Source organism: Camarhynchus parvulus, chromosome 13 (genome assembly GCF_901933205.1).
Source record: "Camarhynchus parvulus chromosome 13, STF_HiC, whole genome shotgun sequence".
NCBI classification, from domain to species: domain Eukaryota; kingdom Metazoa; phylum Chordata; class Aves; order Passeriformes; family Thraupidae; genus Camarhynchus; species Camarhynchus parvulus.
The window spans coordinates 17,180,754-17,206,459 of NC_044583.1; the positions used below are offsets into that span (position 1 = coordinate 17,180,754).

The 25,706-nt window shown below is 49.0% G+C and overlaps 2 protein-coding genes across 3 annotated transcripts; one reads left to right on the top strand and one right to left on the bottom strand.

Annotated features, from left to right (window-relative positions):
• The first annotated feature begins 14,326 nt into the window (after nt 1–14,326).
• On the top strand, nt 14,327–16,312 carry FABP6 (fatty acid binding protein 6). The gene is made up of 4 exons (XM_030957382.1): nt 14,327–14,393; nt 15,371–15,546; nt 15,982–16,071; nt 16,259–16,312. The coding sequence occupies exons 1-4, from the start codon at nt 14,327–14,329 to the stop codon at nt 16,310–16,312; spliced, it is 387 nt and encodes a 128-aa protein (XP_030813242.1).
• A 14-nt stretch (nt 16,313–16,326) lies between these two features.
• Nucleotides 16,327–22,123, bottom strand: C1QTNF2 (C1q and TNF related 2). 2 transcript variants are annotated; one of them, XM_030957381.1, is made up of 4 exons: nt 21,858–22,123; nt 20,654–20,872; nt 18,955–19,203; nt 16,327–17,760 (listed from the first exon to the last, which is right to left on the bottom strand). In XM_030957381.1, exons 3-4 carry the CDS (start codon nt 19,193–19,195, stop codon nt 17,147–17,149), a joined length of 855 nt encoding a protein of 284 aa, XP_030813241.1. In that variant the 5' UTR covers nt 19,196–19,203; nt 20,654–20,872; nt 21,858–22,123; the 3' UTR covers nt 16,327–17,146. The 2 variants fall into 2 exon arrangements, with proteins under 2 accessions (XP_030813241.1, XP_030813240.1); XM_030957380.1 differs by lacking the exon at nt 20,654–20,872 and having other exon boundaries at nt 16,329–17,760.
• Nucleotides 22,124–25,706: the final 3,583 nt, after the last annotated feature.

A 25,706-nucleotide genomic window follows, 5' to 3' on the forward strand; every position in this document is an offset into this window, starting at 1 on the left:
ATTCAGACACACAGACACAGTTTGCTAAAGCCGGACTCCAGACACCTTCAGGCACCGAGGGAGCCCAGCAGGGTCCCGGCCTTGGCCACAGAGCAGAGGGGTTTATTTTGTGATGGTGTTTCCATTCTGTGTGCTCAGGACGCTCAGTCCCTGTTCCCTTCCCTGTGGTTGCTGAGCAGAGAACGGGCCCGTAAATCCTAAGCCTACAAGAAATTCCCAGCGAACACAGAAAGAGACTAAAACTACTCAGCCCTGGAGCTGATGGGATGCTCCGATCCAACAGCTCAGCCCAGCAGGCTCTTTGTTATGTTAAACTCGGGTTAATGTAAAGAATGGGCATAAAATGGATGATTTCTTCTTGCAAGTCTTCTGCTGGAGCGCACCTTTTCAGCAGGTGTTGCTTGTGGAAGACATTCAAATGCAAATTGTTGTGTTTTCGATCCCCTGGAGTGCCCAGCAATTCCTGTGCTCCATAGGGAACAGAGTGGGTGTATGGCTTGTTCTCTGCTTCACTGCAGTAACAGCAGATTATGTGCTTGACCCTACTGAGGGACCAAATAAAACATAAACGGCTCCTTTGAATGTTGAAAGGTGCTGTGTGTGCTTTTAAAAAGAGGTAAATAAGGACATTTATAGCCCAGAATAATGCTCCGCAGAAATACCGTACCATAGGTAACTCTAAAATTCAACCTCACCAACATGGGCACGTGGATGCAGGATGGAACTTGTGAATTTAACAAAAAAAAAAACCCTCACTATATACTTTTCCATCCCAAATATCTTTGATCACCATTTAATTTCTATTTATTTCAAATCTAACCTGTAATACCCTTAAGACAGGATTTGCCTTACAGAGACTGGTCTGCAGAGTTGTTGCATAGTTGGAGTCTTTTTCTCTATCCTAGAACCTTTAGAAACTGCCAAAATAAAACTAATTAAGTTAATGAAACAGATTGCACTACCACACTCTCTGTAAATTAAAACAAGTCTCTATGTGTTCAGCAAGTGGCAGGAAGGACAGAAATGGAGAGAAGAAACTATAAATTACAGAGGGGAACGGAGACAATCGGACTGAATAAAACAATTGAAATGAAGGCAGGAAGAATGGCGAGCTCCATAAAGATGTGTTGGGCAGCTGAGGAAGATGAGTTTAGGTGGGGAGAGTGAGGGGATGTGGAGAAGAAGCAGATCCAGCTGGAGTTTGTGCACAGCACCCACAGAAATTGAATTGTTTGTGTGGGACACGAGGAACCTCTAAACTCAGCGTTAGCGAAATTGATTTGTTGTGTCATGAAACTCCACTCTGGAGGTGTGAGCAGTCCCAGCAGGTTTGAGTACTTCAGGTAATAACTAATGGGGTGTGGAATTTTTAGGTGCTGGACAGTGGGAGCATCACTCTGGGCACCCAGTTCCCTGGAAGCGCAGTGCCATGAAGGAGCTTTAAGGAGCAATCCTCACCAATGGACAGGGTTCCAGTGCAGCCAAAGCCCTGAGTGCAGCTCCTCTGAGCTCCCTTGGAGCCAGGCTGTGTCAGCAGGCTCCACAGGGAGCCTCTTCCAGTGGCTGGAATTCGTGGTGCTGCTGGAATCCCAGGGGCTGGAGAAGTCCAGGCTGCCTGTGCTGTCCCTGCTGCAGCTGATCCCTCTCAGAGTGGCACACAGGGCTCTGGAGGAGCGCGTGCATTTACAGGCACAGTTTGTCTTGGTGGGACAGCAGATCCCTGTCCCGGTACCTGCACTGGGGTGGAGGAACTTTAGAGAGGAGGTTCTCAGTCTGCAGTTCCAGCAGTCCCACTGAGGCTTTGGGACTCCCCACGTTCCAGGATGAGGTTTTTAGCCTCACTGCAACCTTTGCAGGCTCTGCTGCAGGAGCACAGAGCTCTGCTGCCCTGCTCAATCCCAGCTGCAGTCACGGTGGCTTCCTGAGCCTGCCACAGTGACAGCAGCTTCCTGTGACCCTGGGCAGGGCCACCAAGCCTCCCCAAGTCAGGTTTAGTGTTCACAGCTTGGCACAGCGCTAATAAATCCGCCAGTCAGCATTTTCAAGGCATGATTGCTGGTGGGGAATGTTCAAGGCTTTCTAAGCTAAAAAGTGTAACCAGTGAAAACCACTGTATGAGAGCAATGCAGAGGGATAGAGGCAAATAAACTGAACATAAATCTGGGCCTTGGTTGTGTGCTGCAAACTCACTGCTCCTCTAACAGATTGGGAAAGTAATGCTCTTACAACAATTGTTAATTATATTTAAGCTGGATTGAGATTTGTTAGTGAATTATTACAGAAAGTTAGTTTGGGGTGAGAAAATCATCAGTCCCTCCTGTAACGTTGGTAACTGATTTCTGGCCCTATGAACACAGAGCTCATTTTGTTGGGTTTAGGGATGAGCATTAAAGGATTTGGGAAACCTCACTGTGCCCCAGAATTCTGCCTTGCAATCTGAAAAGTCAATTATGTGCTGCATTTCTTGTGAACAAGAGATGAAGTCAATGAGTGGGGCTTAATCTAATGTCCATATGGAGAATTGATTGAAAGAGATTTCCAGAGTTGGGATTGCTTTAAAAAGATGGTAATTGTGAGCCCTTGGGGTGAAGGACTGGCACTGTCTCACTGCTGAGATCTCACTTGGTAGTTGTAAGGAAATGGAGTCTGAAGGTACTTCCTGTCGTATCTCTGCTCTGACTGGCTCCTGCCTTCCTCTGCAGCCTGTGCAGCTGCAGGTGCTGCTGGCAGCCACACTGTATCTCCATGGATTTCTCCATTCAGAGAAAATGGACATCATCACTGGAGCCAGGACAGATGGGGAGGCCAAACTCAGCTGTGGGCAAGGCAGCTTGGTAATTAATAGGGAATTTCTCAGTAAAGAGAAATTACAGAAGTCTCTTTAGCCATAAATATGTCAGAGCAACTTTTTTGTTCCTTGTGGTGTTTGTGAGGTTATTCTACATCTGCAGCCAAGCCCTGTTCACATCAAGAGTGCCCAACTGGTGAGGTGGGAGCTTCCCTCACCTGTGGTCCCTGGAGATGAATCCTGTTTCAAATAGGAAGAGCAGGAAGGGTAAAACACCTTAATTAGAGGAGTGGGAATCCTACACAGGCTGTTCTCATCAGGGTTGGTTGCTGACAGAGCTCAAGGGGACAGGACAATTGAGGAAATGGAATTGACTGGGAATCATTTAGATCCTTTGTACATCCGAGCTGGAGGAGCAGCTGCCAACTGCCTGTGTCACTGTGTCCTTCTCTTTGGCACCTACATGGAGCCTCAGCTCTGCTGGCTGTGAAAAATGACAATAACATTTCATCCACACGAGAGTGATGTGGTTTAATTATAGTGAAGGTTTAAAAACAACTTGAGGATGAAGTGCTGTGTAAGTGCTGAATGTTAGCCTTGACAATGACACAGGGATCAGAAAATTGGTCTTTCAGATGCATCAAGTTATTCCATAAATTACAAACTCATTTCTCTCCTTAAATGAAGAGTTACTGAGGCATCCAGCTTTCTTGCTAATTGTTTGACTTCAACAATTGGATGGATTTCAGTAAATTGACTGGTTGAGACAAATGTGTTTTTCAGCTCGACATTGTGTGACATACAACAATTGGAAATGGGCTGGCTGCAGACCAGAGCCCAGCACTGCAGGTGGTCCCCAAAGAGAACAAATTTGTGGTGGGATTTCCTAGGGAGATTTCAAAAGGGCCTGTAACAGGCTGTCCCTCCTGAAGGCAGCTTGCCTTCATGGTTTACCTGAGTAAAACCAAGCAACTCTTGTCTCACACCTTGTCTGCATCTCCATGTCACTCAGAACTCGTAGGGGTTGTACCTGGATCTTGCTGGGAGCTCAGTCTGTGATGGAGGCACTGCAGAGCCGGGGGTTCCACATTCCCCTGGTCCCTCTGCCTCTCTTGTGGTACTTTTGCAGCTGTTTCAAAGGCAGGAGTGGGGCACAAATGACAATGCAGTCAAGTTTTTAAAGTTGTGCTTAAAAAGCAAAAGTATTGAAAGCTGAGCTTTGCATGCAGGTTGTCTTTCAGTCAAAACCCAAAGAAACCAACCCAAAAAATAAGTCCCAGCTCTTCCTGAGGTCTGCAGCTCTCCTGGGAGGGGTGGGAGCAAAAAAGTGCTGTCATCACAGGCAGGTATTTTCAGCTTTCTGGTTTTGATAGAAAATGGACTGCATGTCCCTGTCTGCTTTGTGTATTTTTGCATTATGGGTAAAAATAATGAAGGGACCCCGGCGATGAATAAAAATGGCAAGTTTGTTATTACTTTAAAATATCACAGGGGTTGAGGGAGAATATGTAAGGAAATTATCTCCCAGATTGGCCTCAGTCAGTTTTTTGTCTTGTCTTACAAACCTTAGTTCTTGTCATTGTCTCATCTTCTGGTTTCTTGTGGACTTGGAACCTCTTGTGCCAAGTGTATTTCAAGCAAGAGATGTATCCCTGTATTTTATGGATATCTGGTGGCATCTTCTCTTACCCTTTCCTAATCCAATTCCAAGTAGGATCAATTTATGGAGTGCCCAGGCTCAGCCTGAATTCCTGTCAGAGCTCACCTGCAAATCCCAGCATGGTCCTTTGCAAGTCACTTCCTTTGGTAAAACCAGGTCAGTTTTTAATTTCTCCTCCCAGATAATCTTGTACATTCTGACTCTGAGCATCACCATTTACAAGGGGCTTGCACATCAAGAGAAAGAATTCTTCACACCAAGAGCTTGCTCTGCTGCCTTTCCAGGATTGTCAATGGTTGGGAATTGTGTTAGCCTCATTCAGAGACTCTCTTTAACTCAGGCCAGGGAAAAAACATCCCATCACCTCCAGAACAAAACAGGCTCTGATACTGGAATCAATGGAGCACCGGGATTTGTGGTGGCAGGGTGGATGATTGGCAGCTGCTCCACAAAGCCACAGCAGAGATGATTGACATGAGAGATTTGATAAGGACACGTGGTGATCTGTGCAAAAAGACAGTAAATGTTGCTTGTCCAAGAGTTTGGGGGAGTGTAGAGCTGGAGTGATGCAATCAGAATGGGAACTCTAAAAAATCCTTTTCCTGGGTCCTGTCACAGACAAGCTCACAAAGTGACAAATGCCAGGAGTGGGAACATCTCTGTCAGGGGTCATTCAGCTGTGACTCTTGCACATTTGTCTGTGAGCAGCTCCAAAGGCAGAAGATGAATGCAATTAGAACCCATCTTGATGATTTGCAGAGCATTGTTTGTGCTTTTCACTGCATTCCCTGGGACCAGGGGCTGGATCTTGCCTTTGACCTTCTTTCCAGAGCTGGCCCAGTGAGACTCTCCCAACTCACCCTTCAACAAATAATGAAAAGAAAAATGCAAGCCTTCAACAGCTGTGTCACCACCCTCTGAGGAAATGTGTTGGTGTAGCCAATATTTCTCTAACTGCCCTAATCTAATCCTCCATGTGGGGCTTATCACAGAGCAGGGCCCAAGCTGCAGTGCCCAGGATGTGCTGCTGGAGCTGGATAATACTTTATTCTTAACAGTTGTGTCCCCACTGCTGCTGAAACCACCGTGCTGAGCAGCACAAACTCTGCTGGCAAAAGACACCTTTGCCAGCTTACATCTATTTCTGTTCACTGGAACAACTGGTTGGAAGTGTGTGGTTGTTTCTCTTGGGTGTAGGCAAGGTTAGGCTTCCAAAACATCGAGAAATGCTCTAAAAAATGCATTTTCCAGGCACAGTTCATACTAGTTTAGAAAATACAGAAGTGAAACCACAACAGAGGTACTTGATGCTGAAAGGGAAGCACCCAGTAATGGCTGCTCTGCTGCAAGATTGTAAGATTGTAGGCTTCCTCTGTTTATGCTCAGCCTAACTTCTGGAATAAAAAGGGATGGAAAAATATAAGGGAAATAAATGAGCTGTACCCATGTCATTGTATTTGTTCTGAGGAAAAGATTGGAAATTACAGCCACTGTTTGCAAGCAATCTGCCCTTCACCCAGGGTTCATCCCTTGTGTTTGGAGATCTGGATAATCCACAGCAGAGCCCCTGGCACGGGGCATTGCTCTGCTGGCACCTGGGGTTTACTGAGAGCTCCTTCTCCACCTCTGGTGCCTCAGTCTGGGACATGTCTGGGGTGCTCTGCTTGTTCTGCTTTGGCAAAAATGTTCTGAAATCTGGAATTTCATGCTGCACCCTTCAAGGGACACAATTCTGTAGGAACTTCCCTTGGTGAATCACACAATGCAAGGTGAGGGTCTGGGTCCCAAAAGAATTACCAGGATCGAATCAAGTTATCCCTAATGAGAATGGAGAAGTCTCAGTCAGGATTCTGCATAAAAGCAGCCACACATCCCCAGTGCAGGAAGGAGCAGAGGAGGAAGGAGAAAACCTCTTGTCCTCTCTGAGATGAAGAAGGAAAGATGTGAAAATCAGTGCTGCTTAAAATTTGGTAAATAGAATATAATCAGTCCTCACAAAGCATCCTCTGTGCTCATCTGTGCTTGCAGGCACAGAGCAGACTTGGCAACTGTCTCCTGCGTGAAATGGGAAAGGTTTAAATGCTTGTGTAAGCTCTTCAAACAAAACAGCTCTTTGCAGTTAAACACTGTTCTCTAGGACATTGTATCTGGGAAATGTGGAACAGTTTCTCTGCCTGTTCACCGTGGGTTCCTAGCCGTGTGTGAGTGGGGTTTGGAAATCTTTTTCTCTGTGGTACAGGGAATCTTTTGTCATTGCAAAGGGTTTTCCTCTAGGGGATAAATTTAATATAAAAGGGATTCCTGATACTCATGCTATTTTTCCCTCAGAATGAAATCAAATTGGCTGGGGGATGAAGGCTTGGACCAGTGACAGAGCAGATGAATCCTCTTCTGCCTGCAGACTGGAGGCAGGAATACTTTGTCACATCAGTAGTTACAATTTGACTTTAGTTTTGCTTTTTCTCCACCAATCTCAATTTGGTTTGAATTTCTGAAGTCACCCAGGGTGAGTCAGATGTGGTCAGGCCAGAGGAAGCTCTTGAATCATTCCCAAATGAGGGAAAACATGAGTCAGTTCCGAGGGCTCAGCACTTTGGGATACAAAGCTCTGCAGATCTTTGCAGGTCCAGGGGGAGAGAGGGAGCCCAGGCTGGAGGTGCTGGATTGCAGGGCTCTGGTGGCTGCAGGACTGAGAGCTGTGGATGTGTTTTCCACGGGGAGGACACAATTCCTGGCACTCAGGAGCATTTCTGGCTCTGGTGGCTGCAGGACTGAGAGATGTGGATGTGTTTTCCACGGGGAGGACACAATTCCTGGCACTCAGGAGCATTCCTGCTGCAGCAGCCTGGGTGCACAGATTGCAATTAATGCCAGTGCTTCCCCCAGAGTCCTGGGCAAATGTGGGCTCCTGGCAGGGCACAGGAACAGTCACTGCCCAGCACCAAGGGAAAAGCTCTCCTGCAGGACTTCATCCTCCACAGTGACACAGCAAAAGTTCTGTTTAAGTGTGCTTGGGGTTTGGATGCTGGTGCTTCCTGTCCATCAGCACAGGCAAAACACATTGCAGAGCCCAGAGGAGCTGCTACAGTGCAGAGCTCTGGGGGTGGGGCTACAAAACCAGGTGAAAAATCCTCTGATAAAGGCAGGACCTCAGTGATAATTTTAATTTACAGCCAGGAATGTGCCAAGGCAAATCCCTTTCTTTGAGCTGCTCTCTCCTGATTCGTGGCCCATTGCTGCTGCCTCATTACCCCCCTGGCCTCTGGTGGGGCAGTAAATCTAGAGGCCTAATGGTGCTCAGGGCCCTTGGAGGACAGCCCTGCCTTTTCAAATATTCATTTCTATGCGGATCAGGGATGTCCCAGTCTGGCTGTAATCAGGGGAAGAGGGAAGGAGACAAATAATCACTGAACATGACTGTTTGGGGAGCAATTCCTGTCAAAAAAACAATCAGCAGCAGAGGTGGATGCGAGCTGGCCCTGCAGCCCCAAGCACAAGGAGTGATGGGGGCCTATTTGATCCCATAAACTCTGATTTGCTTCCTCCCTCACCCCCAGCCAGCTGCTTCCCTCGGCTGGGCTGAAATGCCAGTTGTTCTCTGGGAGCAGAGAGTGCCAGGCTGGGGGAGCTGCCCCTCCTTGTGCAGACCCTGCTGCAGGAGCACCAGCCCTGCCCTGCAGGGACAGGGACAGGGCACAGCACCCTGCACGGCACCTCAGCCCCGGGGCTGTTCTTGTTTCTCCAGCTGAGGCAGGGATTGCAGGGCTGGAGCAGCAGCACAGCTCTCCTCCAGCTCAGAGCTTGGGTTACTCCAGGTGGAACAGACCCCTGGGCTATGAAATCAGTTTGCAGCAAGTTTGCAGCCCCTGGGATTTGAGCTGATCCCAGACTGATGTCACCCAGCTTAAGGGGCAGTCAGCAGGAGTCATGGTGCCACTAATCCTGATTTAAATGGGATTTAGAGCAGGCCTTGGGTTCCACATCTCCAGAGTGATTCCTTGTGCCATCCAGACCTCATCAAAGTGTCCTGGGGAAAATGATTTTAACCCAGCTGCTGTGGTGAGCTGTGCACAGGGACCTGGGGCTCAGGGTGACAGAGCTGTGAGCTCCCAGAACATCCCCCTGTGCTCAGTCCTGGGCTCTATTCAGAGGCACAGCTCCGGGCTGGGTTTTTATTTATATTATCAGGATAACAGCACCAGCAAGGGTGTGTCCATCCCTTCACCCTCAGTGGGTAAACTCTACATTTATCCTTGAGGAGGGATATTTAAACATTCATATGATAATGAAGAAAAGAACTCAACCATAAAAAAAAATATAGAAAACTCATATTTGGCCCTGTGTGAAAAAGTAATCCAGAGGCCACAGAACTGCAGGGCTGGCTCAGCCAGGCAGTGTCACAGAGAGCTCTTTCTCTTTAATTTTTTATTTGGATCCTCTCTGTATGTAGGTCACAATGACTTAAAAGAGCAGGCACTGACCAGACAAAACCAAACCTCTCAGAACAAAGCCATTGTTGCAGGAGGAGGAATTTTTTCTCAGACAAGCCCCTAAATCAGCACTGAAGGATTGCAGCATTCCCTGGGATTCCCACTCCCAGCACGGGCAGAGCTGCAGCCCCGTGTGCTCTGCTGGGGAGGGCTGGAGCTGCTCCCTGGGCTGACCCATGGATCCATCCTGGCTGGGCACCCCTGCCTCAGGAGCAGGGAGGGATGGGCAGCCTCTCCCTGCAGCTCCCACCCCTGTGAGCATCACTCCAGGTCTAACACCACTGCAGGGATAACACCACTGCACCTCCTTCTTGCAGGGACACCCAGCCCAGACACCTTCCCTGAGCTGCTCCCCAGCTTTGGGGAGGGAAAACAGATCCTGGCTTTGGCCCTGGCTCAGCCTTGTGCCAGCACAGAACAGCAGGGAGTACCAATAACCTGCAAGGTTTCTTAGTGAGCCCTGGCTTGCAAACATTGCTGGGTGGCAACAGTGCAGATAAAAATCAAAAAAAAACCCCAGATATAAACAGGCCCTGAGTACAGATCACAGGGAGAAAAGCTCTGTAGGAGTGCAGATTAAAACACAACAGATTCCCTTCAGCTTCAAAATCCATATTATGCCCCAAAACTTTGCATCAGGGGGGTGGAAATGGAGGATTTTCAGGGTCCTTCCAACCCAGTCTGTGATCCTGAGACCCTGAATTTTGTAAATGTGGCAAAACCCCCAGTTCTGATGCAGGGAGAGCTGAGGTATTTTGGTTTCTTTACCTGTCCTGCCTTTTAGGACAGAGCTGCAGCTTGGCCTGGAATTCCCAGGGCAGGGCTCAGCAGCAGGGAGCTGGCACTGGATGGTGCTGTGGCCCAGCACAGGTGAGCTCACCTGGCTGCCAGACAAATCCTGCTGCTCCTGGAACCACCAGGGGAGCCACAGGGACAGCCAAGATCCTGCTTTACTCCTGGGTTTAAATTCTTTTTGAAAGCAGATTTTGCAAGAGCGTTTTGTGCCCGAGGAAACAGAATTTTGGAAAGCTGGCTCCTCCTCAGTCACTGAGCTTTTGAGCACCCTGAGAGTGACCTGTGCGTGTTACCAGTCTGAGCCACTGGAAAAGGCAGGTTTAGGTTAAAAATCAAGTTTTAAGAAACAAACCAATTTCCAGATCACAGAATGCTCTGAGAAAGGGACCCACAAGGATCATCAAGTCCAACTCTTAAGCCCATACAGGGACTGAACCCACAAACCTGGTGTTCTCAGCACCCTGCTCTGATCAACTGAACCAATCTGGCACTTTTTAGGGACTTTCTGGCCCCTGATGCTTTCCCATTGTTTAGGAGGGAAACAGCTGTTGTTTGGTACTGTGGAGTAAAGAAACTCTTAAACAAAAGTTCAGATTTTGAAGTGTTTTCCAGATTTTTCTTCCAGTTCTGGAAGGAATCTTTAAGAGAAATGTGGCTTATTCCAGGGTTTGAGAAAATCACAGCTGTTACCAACCCAGCCTCATTTTCCCACTTTTCCATCAATGTTGTTTGATTAATAAGAGCCAGCTTAGTGCTGAGCAACTCAGGAATAAATCAAACTGTAGAAGAGGGACACCAGATGTAATAAAAGCAGCTCCTGGAACAAGGAGATGCAAAGATCTGCTTGGTGTGGAGGTGGGGAAGGACTAGCATGTGAGATGTGTGTATTTTCTCTGCCACAGAAGTATATTTTCTTCTCCTGATAAATGTATCCAAGGCAATATAAACAATTTCAAAGAACTGAAAGTATGCAGTGAGATGTTGCTGTGGATCACACACATCAAAGCAGAGCTGAGGCCCAGAAGAGGCTTTCTGTGCAAAGAAAACTGGCTTTTCTTGTATTTCAAGGAAAGAAATCCTTCTCTGCTTCTCAGACTCTTTCTGTCTCTGCACACTTGTCTTGGATCAACATTTTCAGTGGGGCACTTACTAAAAACTGCACTGGCATAAGAAAAATTCACTCAAATATTGGTTTCTCCTGTGTGCCTTTGATTATTTCAGATCAAATCCCTCTTTGGTTGGTTCTGGGGTGGTTTCTCCCCAGGTGCAGGCAGGTGCTGCTCCACCTGAGCCCTCTCCCAGGTGAGCTGCAGGGGAAGGGAGAGCAGGAAAGGCTTCAGAGGGTGACACAGAGAGGAGGGGACTTGGGAACACCAAAAGGTCAACTGCAAACCAGATGTGGCCTCAGAGAAAGAAAAGGGCAGTGTTTGAATTGAATGTTCCCTTTGACAGAGCTTGGGGAAGCAGAGCTGAGGGAATGCTCTGGAACAGCAGGATTTCTCTGGGTGGGAAGCCACAGCCTGGGAGGAAATCCCAATTAGATTCCCGGGAGGATAATCTCCATTTGGAGCTGTGTTATCTGATGTGTCAGCAAGGACAAGCACACAGATATTATCAAGTAATAATACCTAAGGACACAGATATTATCAAGTAATAATTCCTTTACAACCCAGCCCATGAGCTGTGCAGATAAAGGGGGTGGGTGGCTTTGGGGTTTGCTCAGAAAAGTCCAGAAGAGTTGCAATGACTCCTGTCTTCAGGGCTGTCAGTTATTCACCTTATTAGAACTTTGTATATTTCTATGTAAGAAATCCATAGAGAGAGGAGCTTTAACTCTGATTTTTGACCAGCAGACTCTGCAGATAAAGCTGAATTATATCTTCCTTTTTAGCAACCTTTGAACTATTGTCTATATTAGTCTAAAACCATTGGAGTTCAAAATATTCCAGAGTGGCTCTTAATCCAAGGATGATACTTCAAAGGAATCTGAGCAGTTTTGTGGGAGCCAAATTGAGAGCAGCCAAAATTAGTCTTCCTGTGCCTCTTCAGGTACACAAATCCAAACTGGCTTAACAAAATTCAAGTCTTCTGTTGTAGATGTTAAAAATCAAGGTAGCTTCCCATTTCTGCTGTCCATCCCATTTAACTGGGTATCAGTGAATTTAACCACTGGTAACATTTACTAGAGGATAACTCATTAAAGGGAAGAATCCTGGAGAAAGGAGGGAATTGAATTCCCAAGAAGTTGTGGTACCAGGTACATTTTCCCCAGGTTTAGTTTTCTATCTCTATAATTCCCAGCCCAGACCCCAGCAGTGCCCCTGAGGCTCCACCTGGAGATCAGGAACACCAGAGGGATCCAAGCCCTTCCTACAGGGGCTCTGCCAGCCTGGATGAATCCTTTGGTTGTCTTGTTTTTCTGGAAATTTCTTTTCTGGAGGTCCAGACACACTGAAGGCTCTCCTGATGGAGTGTTGTCACACAAAATAATTGGATTTTCTTTTAGGGAGTCCCCAGAACTACGGGATTTTTGGGAGATCTGTGCCTTCCTGCCCTGCAGGTGTTCCTGTCTCTGCATGTCTGTGAGCTGCAGTTTTTCCTGGTTTTGTCAGGCAGGCCCACGTCCCCTCTGGAGCAGGGACAGGCTCTGGGCTGTGTCACCTGTGGAGCTGGGCAGGTGCATTTCTGTGCATCTTTGAGCTCTGCCCTAGCTGTGCAATATTTCAGCCCCACTCTGGTGATGAATTCTCAGCTCTTTAGGGCTGGAGAGCGGCAACACCTCGGACCAGACTAAACGGGCACTTAACGAGGCCGAGTGTAACAGGGCTCCCCTGGAATTACCCAGCACATTAAGGCCAAATGAGCTCATCCTGAATTCATTAGCAATGATTACTCTGAGTGCCAGAGGAATTAATAATCATTAGCATTTCCTAAGGAGGGCTGCCGGATCTGGGGCTCCACAGGTTTCCCCAGGCAGCTGCATTCGAGGGAGTCATTAACTGCAGCTCCGTGGGCACTGCAGAGCTCCCTCTGATATCTTCAATCCGCACTCCCAGTTCGGTTGCAATCCAGCTCTAAAAGCACTTCAAAGCCCGGCACTGCCTGGCTCAGTCACTGCTGGAATTACCTCCCTTATTCTCGTTTTGTCTCCGAGTGAATCTCCCTGGCCTTCTGCAGCTCTTCTGAAAGCTTCATAAACCTGGGAGGCTGCTGGGAGCCACCCAAGGGCAAGGGGACTCCACAGACAAAAGGAATGCAAAAACGCTGTGTTATTATTTTGTGCAAGCAAATTCTCAAAGTAAAGATATCCAAGGCTTTGATTTGGCTCCTTAAAGCGCCCTCTGTTCCCAGCAGCATTTGAAGACTCGGCTGTTTTGCATATCAGAGGCAGCTGACTTGGAGGCACAGGGAACTCACTGCTCACTTTGGATGACCTTTTCCTTTGGGGATGAGCTTCCACGAGAGTTTTACTTCTCTGACAACTTACTCCTCCAAATACCACACACTTGCAATTTACATCATCCTGGTACATTCAAGTACAGCAATGAGCTTTTCTGCATAGCTGCTCCTTGTAAGCAGCAGGATCAAATCATGGCATTATGGAATCTCCTGTCCAGGTCTATATGGAGCTGTCAGCATTTTTGTATCTCATCATGGAACAATATAATATGGTATCAATATAATCATGGTATCAATATAATCTGATCTTTATGGACAGGGAGCATAAAAGCTCAAGTACCGTTCATATAATCTGATTATCTCCTTCCTTTTACACAGGACTGGGCTGCTTTCCTTATCCAGTTTAGTCTCTGTCCCAAGGTCCCTGTGGCATTACTCTGCCAGTGGAATTGTCCCCTGCAAGTTTTATGTGAGCAGGAGAGTTTATGGCTTGAGTTCATGGACCTCCTTGCCAAGGCTGGGCAGGTCCCTCTGGAGCAGAGCAGGGGGGACTGGGGCTCCCATGGCTGTGCCACCCCTGCCCTGCTCCCTGTGCCAGTGCTGCTCTGCTCTTACAGCCGGGGCCTCAGCACTGGGGTCCAGATGGGAAGTTTCCTTTCGTTGGGTTCAACAACCTTGGGATTAAGCTGAAGGAGTTTTAATTAACAAACTAAGCATCAAATACGTTTTCAGGATAGTCAGAGTCACTTTGCAGCCACTTTTAAACCAAAAGTGCAAAGGAAACCCTGGTGGTGACACAAGTTTCCCCAGGTCTTTCTCTGCAGAGCTGAGAACCGCTGCATGGTCCATTTATATTTTACTTTTATTCCATCCTGAATCCAAAACCAGTGAAATCTTTAAAGTAAAAATGCATATTTTGTTTCAATCTGCACTAAAGGAAAGCTGAGCCTTTGGCCTTGACTCCTGCTGATCTCCAGGTTATTGGCAAGGATGCACAATTGCCTGATGACCTTGATTGTCGCACAGGTCGATGGCATTGCTGTGACTCAGGGGCCATAAAGCTTCACTTCCAAGGGGTGTGGGCCAGGTGGGCTGAGAGCTGGGGCTGCTCTATAAAGCCAGGGCTCAGCCCAGCTGCTCCATCCAGCTCCATCCAGCTGCTGTTCTGCTCCCCAGGCTCATCGCAAGGCAACCATGGCATTCTCAGGCAAATACGAGTTCGAGGGCGACGAGAACTACGATGCCTTTGTGCAGCAGATTGGTGAGTCTGGCTGGGGTTTGTGCAGGCGATTGGTGAGTCTGGCTGGGGTTTGTGCAGAGATTGGTGAGTCTGGCTGGGGTTTGTGCAGAGGATTGGTGAGTCTGGCTGGGGTTTGTGCAGAGGATTGGTGAGTCTGGCTGGGGTTTGTGCAGAGATTGGTGAGTCTGGCTGGGGTCAGGCGTGGGGCATAGATTGGATAGAATACTGGGGAAAGGCTGGGAGAGCTGAGATTGTTCAGCCTGGAGAGGAGAAACTTCAGGGTGACCCAGCTGTGGCCTCCCAGTGCCTGAAGGGGCTACAGGAAGGATGGCTAGAGACTGTACAAGGAATGGAGTGACAGGACAAGGGGGAATGGATTCAAATTTGCAGAGTGTAGGTTTAGATGGGATATTAGGAAGAAATTCTTCCTGGTGAGGGTGTGAGGCCCTGGCACAGGATGCCCAGAGAAGCTCTGGCTGCCCCTGGATCCCTGGCAGTGTCCAAGGCCAGACTGGGTGGGGCTTGGAGCAACGTGGGACAGTGGAAGGTGTCCTTGCCCCTGGAAGGGGGGTGGATGATCTTTAAGTTCCCTCCCAACCCAAACTGTCCAAAGATTCCATGTGCCTCTAGTTAAAGAGCAAGAGCAAATATACAAATAGGTATGTGCAGCTAAATAGCAAAGGCCCAAGGTCCCACAGATGAAACTCCAAGCACTGCATGCATAGGTTAAGGAGAAGGGAATATTTTATGTACTTTGTACATTTTTCCTGTGTATTGTTTCTTAAGGAAAAGAATGCAAGATTTGTTTTAGCAAACGTATTAATGTACCAATATCCTTCTTTGCATCAGTAATTTCAACTCCGAGCTTTGATATTGTAAAAAAATTTAAAATAAGAAATGAACAACAAATCAGATGCTCTGAGAACAAACACACCACTACCATCCTTCAGTTCAAATTCAGCTTCGATTTGACAAACTCTGTGTTTTTGTTGTTTAAGGTCTCCCCAGTGACAAGGCCGAAATGGGAAGGAACTGCAAGATTGTGACAGAGGTGGTGCAGAATGGGAATGACTTCACATGGACACAGCACTTCCCGGGAGGCCGCACCACCACCAACACCTTCACCGTGGGCAAGGAGGCAGACATGGAGACCATGGGAGGGAGGAAGTTCAAGGTAAGTTCATGGAGCTCCTCAGCTCCCCAGCCACAGGTGGATTTGGATTTAGGGTGAAAAGCAAACCTGTGTCAGGCCTAGTGAAGGTGTCCCTGCCCATAGCAGGGGGTGGGACATGAGGGGCTCTAAGGCCCTTTCCAACCCAGACCACCCTGGGGCTCCCTGAGTCCATCATCACTGATTCCTGGGCTGCCTGCCAGGACTGTTTTCAGAGCTGTTAATGAGTGATGTGCAGATCTGGAACCTGCAGGAACTGGGAGATGAACAAGTGTCTGTTTAACCTGAGAACATTCAAGAACTAAAGCCCAGGGATTTCAGCCCTGTACAGCACACAATCTCTGTCTCATAAACTTCTAGCACCAGGTGTGCAGGTATTTGCAGAATCTGGCAACAGAAATTCCAACCCCAGCAACATGAGCCCTTTCTCTCTCACAGGCAACTGTCAAAATGGAAGATGGGAAACTTGTAGCTGATTTCCCCAACTACCGCCACACTTCAGAGATCTGTGGGGGGAAGCTGGTGGAGGTGAGTGCTCAAAGATCCAGGGTAGTTCATAAAAACAAAGAGAATCCCCAAAATTCGAAATTTAGGAAAAAATCTTAAGTGAAGGACAGGCTCTGAGCCATCGCCCCATCCCCAGGGCTGTTCCCCTGGGACTCTGGGGCTCTGATTACACTGTTCAACCAAAGTTTTGGGTTGTTCTTTGTTCCAGATTTCTACTTCTTCTGGTGTAGTCTACAAAAGGACCAGCAAAAAGATTGCCTAAGGCAGCAAGGCCAGTCTCTTCCAGTGCACTGAAAGCCAACAATAAAATAAATAAAATAAATAAAATAAAGTTCTGTCTTCGTCTCTTTCTTGGTTTTACAAACATCATGTTAATGCTGACTCCATTCTTAAGTATCTGACAGGGGTGGAACCAGATGAGATTTAAGGTCCTTCCCAACCAAACCCTTCTGTGACTCTGATTCTCTGCTCTGAGGGACACCAGTGGTGCTCAGAGCACCACTTTGTGCCCTGAGAGGAGCCCTGAGCCTTAAAAACAAGACCTTTTAATCACTTCCTGTGCAGACCAGATGCCTTTGCTGTTAGAGCTGCCTTGATGGGGCTGGGAGGGACTTTTACAGCTCCAGCTGGCAAATTCCTGACTCTTTTTGGCTGGCAAAGCCCAATTCCATTAACAAGGACTGTGCTGGGGTGCGGGGGAGGAAGCCCAGTGACACAATCTCCAGCATCAGTGGCTCTTCCCAGCTCAGCTTTAGGGAATGACTGTTGGTTTCCATGCTTTATTATAACAATGCAATAACCAAAGCATTCTGCACCAGTATTTGAGTTACATGTCCATGGCATGTTGGAATGAATAATCATGGAATACATAATGGATGGCTTTGGGATGGAGACATTCATGAGGCTGCTGAAAGCCTGGTACCCTGTGGGTTTGACGGCATCAAGGAAAAGTCTCAATAGCCCATACAGGGTACAATCAGCTGATAATCCCATAGGCAAATGGGGAATCATCTGATAATCCCAGGCATGTCCCACGTAAGGCCCCACTTGGTTGGACTGAGGCCCATTTCCTATTTTTTCCCCATAGTTTCTCCTCCTACACTTCATTGAGATAATCTTGGTCAGGATAAATCAAGAATCCAGTAAATAAGCTGTCAGTCCAGTAGGGATCATAAAAGAGCCCATTTTGCTCTGAGTAAAAGATTTGCAGCCACACCTCATCCTCCTGCTTCAGTGCCAGGATGGTGGATCCAGAGGCCACGTCGTGGTTCCCGGTGTTGGCATCGAAAGTCTTGATCCGGTACTGCCCGTTGTGCACCAGGCCAATGGCCAGGTGCTTGTTGGCCAAAGTGATGTCGTAGGTGAAGTAGTAAATCCCTGGGATGCTGCAGATGAACTTGCCACTGGAAGCATTGTAGTGTCCTCCCTCGTTCATCAGGATCCTGTCGAACTTGATGGGCAGCCTCTCCCTGGGGTAGCTGGTGGACACGGCCACCGAGAAGGCAGACCTGGCCCTGCTGGCCCCGCAGCTGCAGGGCCCGGGCAGCCCGGCCTCGCCCTGGCTCCCTTTGGGCCCTTTCTTCCCCGGGGCCCCGTTTTTCCCGGGACTGCCCTTTAAACCCTTGGGCCCGCGGGGCCCTGCCTTGCCAATGGCTCCTGCTTTCCCCTTCGGGCCTGGCTTGCCAGGGTTTCCTGTTCTGCCCTGGGGACCTGGAAGACAAATGATCTTATCAGGTTTTCTTATCACTCTTGAGGGAAAGAGCTGATACAGTGGGTGGAAAGGGGTTAGAGCATTGCAGCAGAGATTTCATTTAGGAGGAAGCCATTGCTGGTGTGAGAATCCCAGTGAAATCCCACCGGGGCTGGACATCTGTCTGGACTGACCAGCCAGGGTAGGCAGGGAGCTGGTGTGGTAACAGTGGAATTCTGTCCTTTTTAAGGACCAAAAGGCTGATTCCATTATCTAGCTCACTTGAGAAAAAGAAGGAATTATAGAACAAGCTTTAAATGTTTGGGTTTTATAGAGTGAGGCAGGTTTGTGAAGCTTTCAGAGCCTCAGTTTGAGCAGGTGAATACTTTTGATCTCACGTCTTTCCTTTTTCTTAGTTTTTTTTTTTTTTTTTTTTACACTTAGCATGAGACTATAAAAACAAGGTAAAAGTAAATCTAGATGTTGCAAAAAGCCCAGCCCAGCCCAGCTGGGGGATGAACCAGCAAACACGGGGGGCAGGGGCTGCCTTGAGATGGGAAGGGAGTTGGGCTGGCAGTGATTCTGGCTCGGTGGTATCTGATTTGAGCAAAACCGTGAGGATTTATGCAGTGCCTCTTGACCTGCTGTTAGCAAGAGCAGATCGAAACGCGGCTGTGGCTGGAAATCTGCTCTCCAGATTGCCGGTTTGGGGAGGGAGGAGGGAGGCAGCCGCAGGCTGGGCTCGCTGGCGTTGCTGAGGCAGGAGTGCTCTCTAGTGTGGCAGAGGGAAATCTCCGCTGTGCGCAGCTCCTGCTGCCTCTGACTCCGGCACAGCCCCGCCTCGGCTCTGTTTGCTCTGCTCTAGGTCCGGCATGGCCAGCGCCTGTCCCGTTACAGCGCTCAGGGCAGCCGATGCTGCCTTTTCTCTCGTGGCTCTGGTTTTCCTGGGAGCAGGAACCCGAGACCAGCCCCTTGGCTGCTCTAGAGAGCCCTGAGCAGCGCAGGGCCAACCTCACCGTGCCACCAAATGAATCCAACACAAACTGCAGCTGTGAGGACATGGTGAGAGTCTGGAGCCCCTCGGACAAGCGGGATCGTTCGGAGCGCGGACAGTGGGAATTCCTGGCGGAGTTTCCCATGAGGTGGAGTTGTGAAGGGGCTGTTGCCCCACAGCTTGCACCCTTCCATTGTCACGTTGAGCGCCTCTCTCTTACCTTCATCGCCGTGCTCGCCCTTGTCCCCGTCCTGGCCGTCCCTGCCGTCCTTGCCCGGGAAGCCCATCCTGCCCACGGTGCCGGGAGTGCCGGGCACGCCCGGGGGCCCGGGGGGCCCGGGGGGCCCGGGCAGGCTGCAGGCCAGCTGGGCACCCTCCTGCAGCTCCCGCTTGGCAAAGCCCCCCAGGATGTGGTTTGCCACGCAGGGCACGGTCCAGAGGAGCAGCACAGCGGAGATCATGGCACAGCCTGTGGGGAGCAGACGGGATCAGGGAGCAGCCTGAGGGCACCGATGGCATGGGTGGTGTAGAAACTTGCAGGAAAATGGGAGATTATTTGCCTTGTCCTGGCAGGGTGGGGGAGCTGTTTGCTTTGGTGTGATGCGATTCCAAGGACTTGGCTCACGGAGTTTTCTAGGTCAGACCAATATTTTTATCAAACTTACTCCTCTCCAATTCTGTGGCTGTGGCCATCCCTCATTTCGTTTTGCTCCCTGAGCCTCTTTTCCCCCAAAACACCAGCAGCAATGGCAGAAGGGGGCAGAAAGCAGCTGCTTGGGAGCAGGGGAGTGGAAGAAGGAGAAGGGGCTTGGTGTGAACATCCCCAGCATGACCTGGCCGTGGTTGGGTCACTGGGGTTTCTTCAAAGCACAAAGCCCATCATGTGATGAGGGCAGGACTCAGAAGAGAGGCTGGGCAGGCTTTGGGCCAGGCCTTAGTGCCTTCTGCCTGTCAGATGAGCTGAGCCTCATCCCCTTCCCCACTGCAGCTCAGCTTTAGCAGCTCCCCAGTACTGTTACGTGCAAACGCTGCACTGGAAATAAGATGCTTAAAGCACTGGCTAAATTCCATGCTGGCCTTAGCTCTTATGCTGCTCTCAGCTCCTGAGGGGTGGAAATGCATATTTAGATGCTCCAAATCCAGCCAGCTGATCCTACATATTTATGCTCAGTGGGAGCCCCCAGATCTGTGATATTATAATTAAGAACATGCAGAAGAGAGGGAAATGCAAACCAGATCCAGAGCTGGATTTGGCTTCTTAAGCCCTTTGGTTCTTCAGCTCTGATTTGCTGCTGGTTTGTTTAATGGACTTACGAGATGGAAAACACCACCCAGTGTTCATGTGGAAAGTTGAATGAAGGCTTCTGAGTTCATGGGAAGGCAAACAAATGCCTGTGGAGTGGGAGATCACAAGGCAAGCTGCATCCCTGCTTCCCAGGAATCCCTCCAAAGAGGCAGAACAGTGAGAGGTGTCTGGAGGTAGATGTGACTCACAAGCTGTGGCAGGGAAAAATGTCATTGAGGAGCATAACCTGGAGAAAAGCTGGGAATGCCTCATGTGGAGAAGGAAGGTGTGAGAAGGAGCAGAGGGTGGGACAGCAGCTCCTCCTGTGACAGTTTCTTACCATAATCACTTCTGATATCTTGAGACAAACCAGCTCATTGATCTGATGGGATAAAAAGTGGTAAACAAAATTCCCAGAGGTCAGGAGGTCTGTGGGACCAGTACTTGGATAAGTGGGGAGAATCCACGTTGGGGCTGTGCTCTGGCACAGCTCCAGAGCTGGTGCTAATTAACAGCTCCACAAGAACACTTCATCCCATATCCCAGCAATGTGTGTGGGATGCAAAGCACCACCACATCCACAAGAACATCTATAAATAACTTCTTCAAGAAATCTTTTTGAAAGAGAACAAACCTCATGCTGTTCCACCTTAAAAGGAAAATTGTTCCTCGATGTAGAAGGTCCGATGAGCTCCAAAAAGCAAACTGGAAGCAGATCAGCATCTCCCCTCTCCGTGGCGTGGGCAGCCAGCCCAGCACAGGAGGCTGTGCAGCAGCAGGGCTGATTTTCCAATGGCATTTTAACCAATGGCTTTGTCACCAGGGTTAGAGACCTTTGGGCCGTGACCAATGCCTGTTGTGCATTAAAGAAGTGTTTCTGTAAGAAAAGATCCTGCCTGGAAGAGTCAGAATCAGCTGTACTTTCTGCTGCTTCCAGGGCAGCTGGGCTGAAATCCCAGAGGAAAATCCCCGAGGGTTTCCAGATGCAGGGTTTGGTGGCACGTGCAGTGATGATGATTTTCGGGCCAGTGAAGCCACCCTGTGCCATGTGGTGGTGGGAATAGGAAACTGAGGGAATTGCTGCTTGGAGGGAGGCAGGAGCAGGATGAGGGGACCCAGCAGTGAGTGAACACCGCAACTTTCTTCTCTATTTCCTTTCAGTATTCGAGACTTTCTCAAATAAAACATCCATCTTTCTGCTTCACAATTTCCTAGTGTATCTCAAGGTGTTTTAATTAATCTTCAAGATAATCATTATCCCCATGAGCCCAGTTCTCAGCTCTGGAGGTTGCCCTGCAGCGTCCCTGGGGCGGAAGCAAAAGGAGCCCTTGGGTGTGAGGCTGATTTCGGTGAAATCAGGTGTGACAGCAGTGACAGAACACCGGAAATGGGTAGATTTAACTGATAGGAGCCAGGCAAGCACTTACACCCACAGGAGTTTGACATGTTCCCTGCTGCTGCACAAAGCAAAGGAGGGAAAGCAGAGGATGCACCTTCTGTCCTTGGCTGCAGGCACCAAGAATTCCTGTGCCAAACCTTCCCTAGCCTGGAGCACAAACACCAGGAATTCCTGTGCCAAACCCTTCCTAACCCGAGCTCAAACCCTCTCGGCAGCTGCCCAGTGCAGGACAGGCTGAAGGAAGTGGGAGCTCCCAGCAAAAGCTGAGGAATGTTTCCCTCATGGTGTTATTTCTTTAACTGGCAACTGTTGCCTTTATGGATTCCTGTGCAGGCTTTGGAAACCCGAGTGCTCAGTGACTTAGACCTTATTTGGGAAGTTTTCAAAGTTAAGGTTAAGAGGAGGGAGAGGCAGAGGAAGGAAAAGTGGATCTACTCACCAGCCTGATCTCCTCAGTGAGATCCTGACAGGCGCTGGCAGCCCCCAGGGCTTCAGGCAGATGTTTTGCTGCAGATCCACAGCCCGGTCCTGCCACAGCAGGTCCTGGGAGGGCTGTGCAGGATTGACTTTGGTCCTTTTTATTCCTGTTTTACTCCTTCTCGTGCGTAGTCTGAGCTCCCTGCAGCAGCTCCTCTTTGGCTCCACGTTGCCAAAGGCATATTTTTATTATTGTGTAATGGATCTGTGCCTCTTCCTCGGTCACGTGGAACGGGAAGGGATTTTTATGCACATGTGGCTGGAAAGCTCTTGATGCTCAGGGAGCTTTTCCCTTTCTCCCTCTCCCTCACAGTCCTGCAGGAGAGGCTCAGGGGCTGCCTGGATCCTTTCTGATTGATGCTGCCCCTCTCTGCTGTAGTTGCTGCCCTCACAAGCAGGGAATGGGTAACACTGATCCAACTGGGGAACAACTTTCACACTTTATCCTGGAGCATTAAAGGGAAGAAAATCTTGTCCTAGCGGGGGAAACTCACTTGAATCACTCCAGGCTTGAATTTAAGGACACAACCATGAAGCAGCAGCTCTGCAAATGCAAATTTGTACCTTGGCACTTCTTCAGGCTGAGGTGCACTACAAAATACAACGTTGTCTTAAGGATGGCAGGGCAAGAATGCTTCTGTCTTGGGAAAGGATTGGGATTTTGTTTTAAGCTTGGAAAGTAATTACAACCCCCCAACAATTGCTTCAGGTAAGGCAGGAACAGCAGGAGCAGCAGCTGAGGCTGGAGCAGGATGCTCTGGGATGCTGCCAGGGCTGGTATTGACCAGACTCATCTTTGGTTGTGGGTTCCTGCTCTGGCCCCAGCAGGATCCCTCATGGGCGTGGGACAGGCGTGTGCCTGCTGGCAGGGCTCCAAACCCTGCCCTGCAGCCAGTAAATCCTTTCTGTTCAGTGCAGAACATCAGCTGATCGGGAGAATGCTGGAATTGTCATTCCTTGCTCTGCCCAGATTCATCCTTCTCAGAGCTGTCATGGTTTATTTTTAAGCTTTCCCCTGTGCTTGCTTTTGGCACATGGTGGGAACAGATCTAACATAAAGATGAAGTCTGTAGACAGTTGGCTTTGTGAGCTGGGCCAATTTAGATGCTCCTGGGAGGGCTGGGAACATTTGGCTGAGGAAGCACAGGGCTGTTTTCGTGCTGTGCTGACAGTCCCACAGAGCCCCTGCAGAGCCAGTGCCGGGCCCCAGCTCCCTGGCGCTGAACAACTTCCAGGGGAACAGCCCTTCCCAAACCCGTGCAGTCTTCAGCTTTGCATTTCCCTGGGAAAAGGGCTGCTCTAGAAAAGCAGGCTCACCTCTGGCACTGGGGTGAGCACAGCTGGGACAGACCCAGACACTGCTCCAAGGGCTGCTCTGGAAATTGGTCAGATAGAAATCCTCACTTTTTGCCTGTTTCTATGAATTTGTAAGAGCCCAGATCTTGTGCTGGGCCCCTCTGGCTGGGTGTGAGCCAAAAGGCTCAAGGCATTGCATGTGAAATAGGAAACCAGGTGAAAACTTCCCTGGGCTTTGCTGCTGTGCCAGTGGGATGGGCCTGGGAAGCCACAGTGGTTTCCTCAGATGGTGTGGAAAAGGAACAGCTCCTCTGCTGACCCTGCTCCTACCCCACAGCACCTGTGCTTTGGGATGGGTGTGACATGGGCCAGGGACGAGAGGATGCTGGGACACACAGCAATCCTGCCAGGCAGCTCCAGGCAGGAGCAGGAGATTCACAGTTCAGGGTGGTTTTGTGCCCAGGTCTGCAGCATGGGGAAGGCAGTGAGAGCCTGACCTAGCTCAGCATTGTGGGGAGAAACTGCTGGGAAGGGAAGCTCCTTCTGGGCAGATGGAAAATCTGTCTGTGCTGCACAGCCAGGCCAGGCTCCACCAGGGTCCCAGACAGCTCTGCTGAGAACACTTGGCAGCACAATTTGTTAAATAAACAAACTGCACAGAGAATCAGAGCAGCCTGAGACTCGTGCTCAGTGCTTTTTGTGTCAGTGAGACACTGCAGGGGACATTCAGCAGATCTCATCCCCTCTGTGCTGTGACTGCTGTGGTGTCCCCAGGGAAGGGGGGCTGGCTCAGGGACAGGTGTGGGCTGGGGGTGCAGGCCCTGCTCAGGATGCTCTGCCTGGACTAGGAGGGAGCAACTCAAACAATGCCCTGCTTGAAAAGCTGTCAGTGAGTAGAGAAGGTGTTCATGCTGCTTTTGGGCTGAATGATGCTAAACTCAGCCTGATCCATGGATCCCAAAGTTAAACATCCTGAGAGCCAGGTGAAAATGTGGCAGATGATAAGCTGCCTGATAAAGGAACAAACAAATGATGCTACTGACACCTCACCCAAAGCTGCTGAGCTGGCCCAGACACATCTGCCTGACAGCCCAGGCACACTGTTTAACAGAGGGTTTTCCAACACACGCCTCTTGGAGACTGTGTGGAGATTCCTCCCTGGAGTGGGGACACCCCTCAAGGCCACTCCTCAGGGCTGAGCCAGAGATTTGCCCACCACAGTCATTGGTCTGCATGAATAACACCATTCTCTAACTAATACTTTTTGCTGCCTTTAGTATAATTGCCTCAGTATAACTGCTTTAATATAAATGCTTCAGTTTTGCTTCAAAACTAATGCACTGTACTGTACTATACTAGCAGTTCTGGCTACCCATACTAGGTAGCAAATAATTCTGTTTAAGGCCTTTTTAGTCTTATCACTAGCATGATAAATAATTTATTTCTATATAAATAAATCTGGTTTGCATCCTTAATCCTGCAGGACAAAGTCACCTAAAGGTTCATCCACCCTTTGCTGTTGCTGTGCACGTGCTGTGGGGGAGACGTGGGAGTGCCTAAATGTGGGCAACCATCAGTTCCCAGCCCAGGGCAGGGCTGTGTCCCAGCCTGGAAGGATTTCCCCTTGTTTACCTTCTGAGAACTCACTGGTTTCGTTGTTAGGCACTGACCTTGCAGCCACGACTTTGTAACCAAATAAAATGATTCAGCAAATGCCAGAAGAGCTGAAATTCACACCAAGGCTAGAGGCAGCTTAAAACCCAGCAGTAACTATGGGAGTGTGCCTCACCACGGATCAGTGTCAGAGCTTTGGGGTTTTGGGGAGATACTAATGGGAAGGAAGAAGCATTTTTCCACCCAACAGGCCTCCAGCCTTACTGTGGGATGGTGATTTGAGTAATTTTTATTGCCCTGCATAAAAGCAGCTTGGAAGTCTGTAAGCAGCCTACAGAGAGTGATTGTCCCTCTCCAAAAGCCCCCATAAAAATGAGTCAAAACCCTGTTTAAACTTAAAGGATGCCCTTGAGACCATTAGCTCTGGTTAGGAGCTGCAGCCCTGACCCATTAAGATAAAAATAAATAGAGCTTATTTTGGGAAGATGGAAGTGGGAACCAGCCCAATCACCAGTGAGCCACTGCCAGCACTGAACAGTTGCTGTCTAAAGCTTGGCGTTATTGCTTTTTGTTCCATATACCTTCTACTGATAATTCAAAGTAAATTCAGTAAATTCTGTAATTCAAAGTAAATTCAGAAACCTTTTTGACTCACCACAATCTGCCCCTGCCTTGATACCAAGTAACATAGTTAGACAAGAAAGGATTTCTGAAAACACCTTGTATTTCCCAATCACAAAAAACCTCCAGCCCCCCTGCTCTGGAGTCTGCAGCACCAGACTTGCACCTTAACCACATCCAACAATAATGTAAAATAAACAAGACACCAACAAAATGAGAAACAATTTCCCTACTCCTACTTAAAAGCCACAAGTGAAACCCCATGGTGGAGATCCTGCAA

Bases quoted from the DNA above. Each gene is read 5' to 3' on its own strand.
- FABP6 (XM_030957382.1), top strand. From the start codon at position 14,327: ATGGCATTCTCAGGCAAATACGAGTTCGAGGGCGACGAGAACTACGAT. The intron at 14,394-15,370 runs GTGAGTCTGGCT...TTGTTGTTTAAG, and splicing joins TGCCTTTGTGCAGCAGATTG to GTCTCCCCAGTGACAAGGCC. The intron at 15,547-15,981 runs GTAAGTTCATGG...TCTCTCTCACAG, and splicing joins TGGGAGGGAGGAAGTTCAAG to GCAACTGTCAAAATGGAAGA.
- C1QTNF2 (XM_030957381.1), bottom strand. From the start codon at position 19,195: ATGATCTCCGCTGTGCTGCTCCTCTGGACCGTGCCCTGCGTGGCAAAC. The intron at 17,761-18,954 runs GTAAGAGAGAGG...TTTGTCTTCCAG, and splicing joins GGGCGAGCACGGCGATGAAG to GTCCCCAGGGCAGAACAGGA.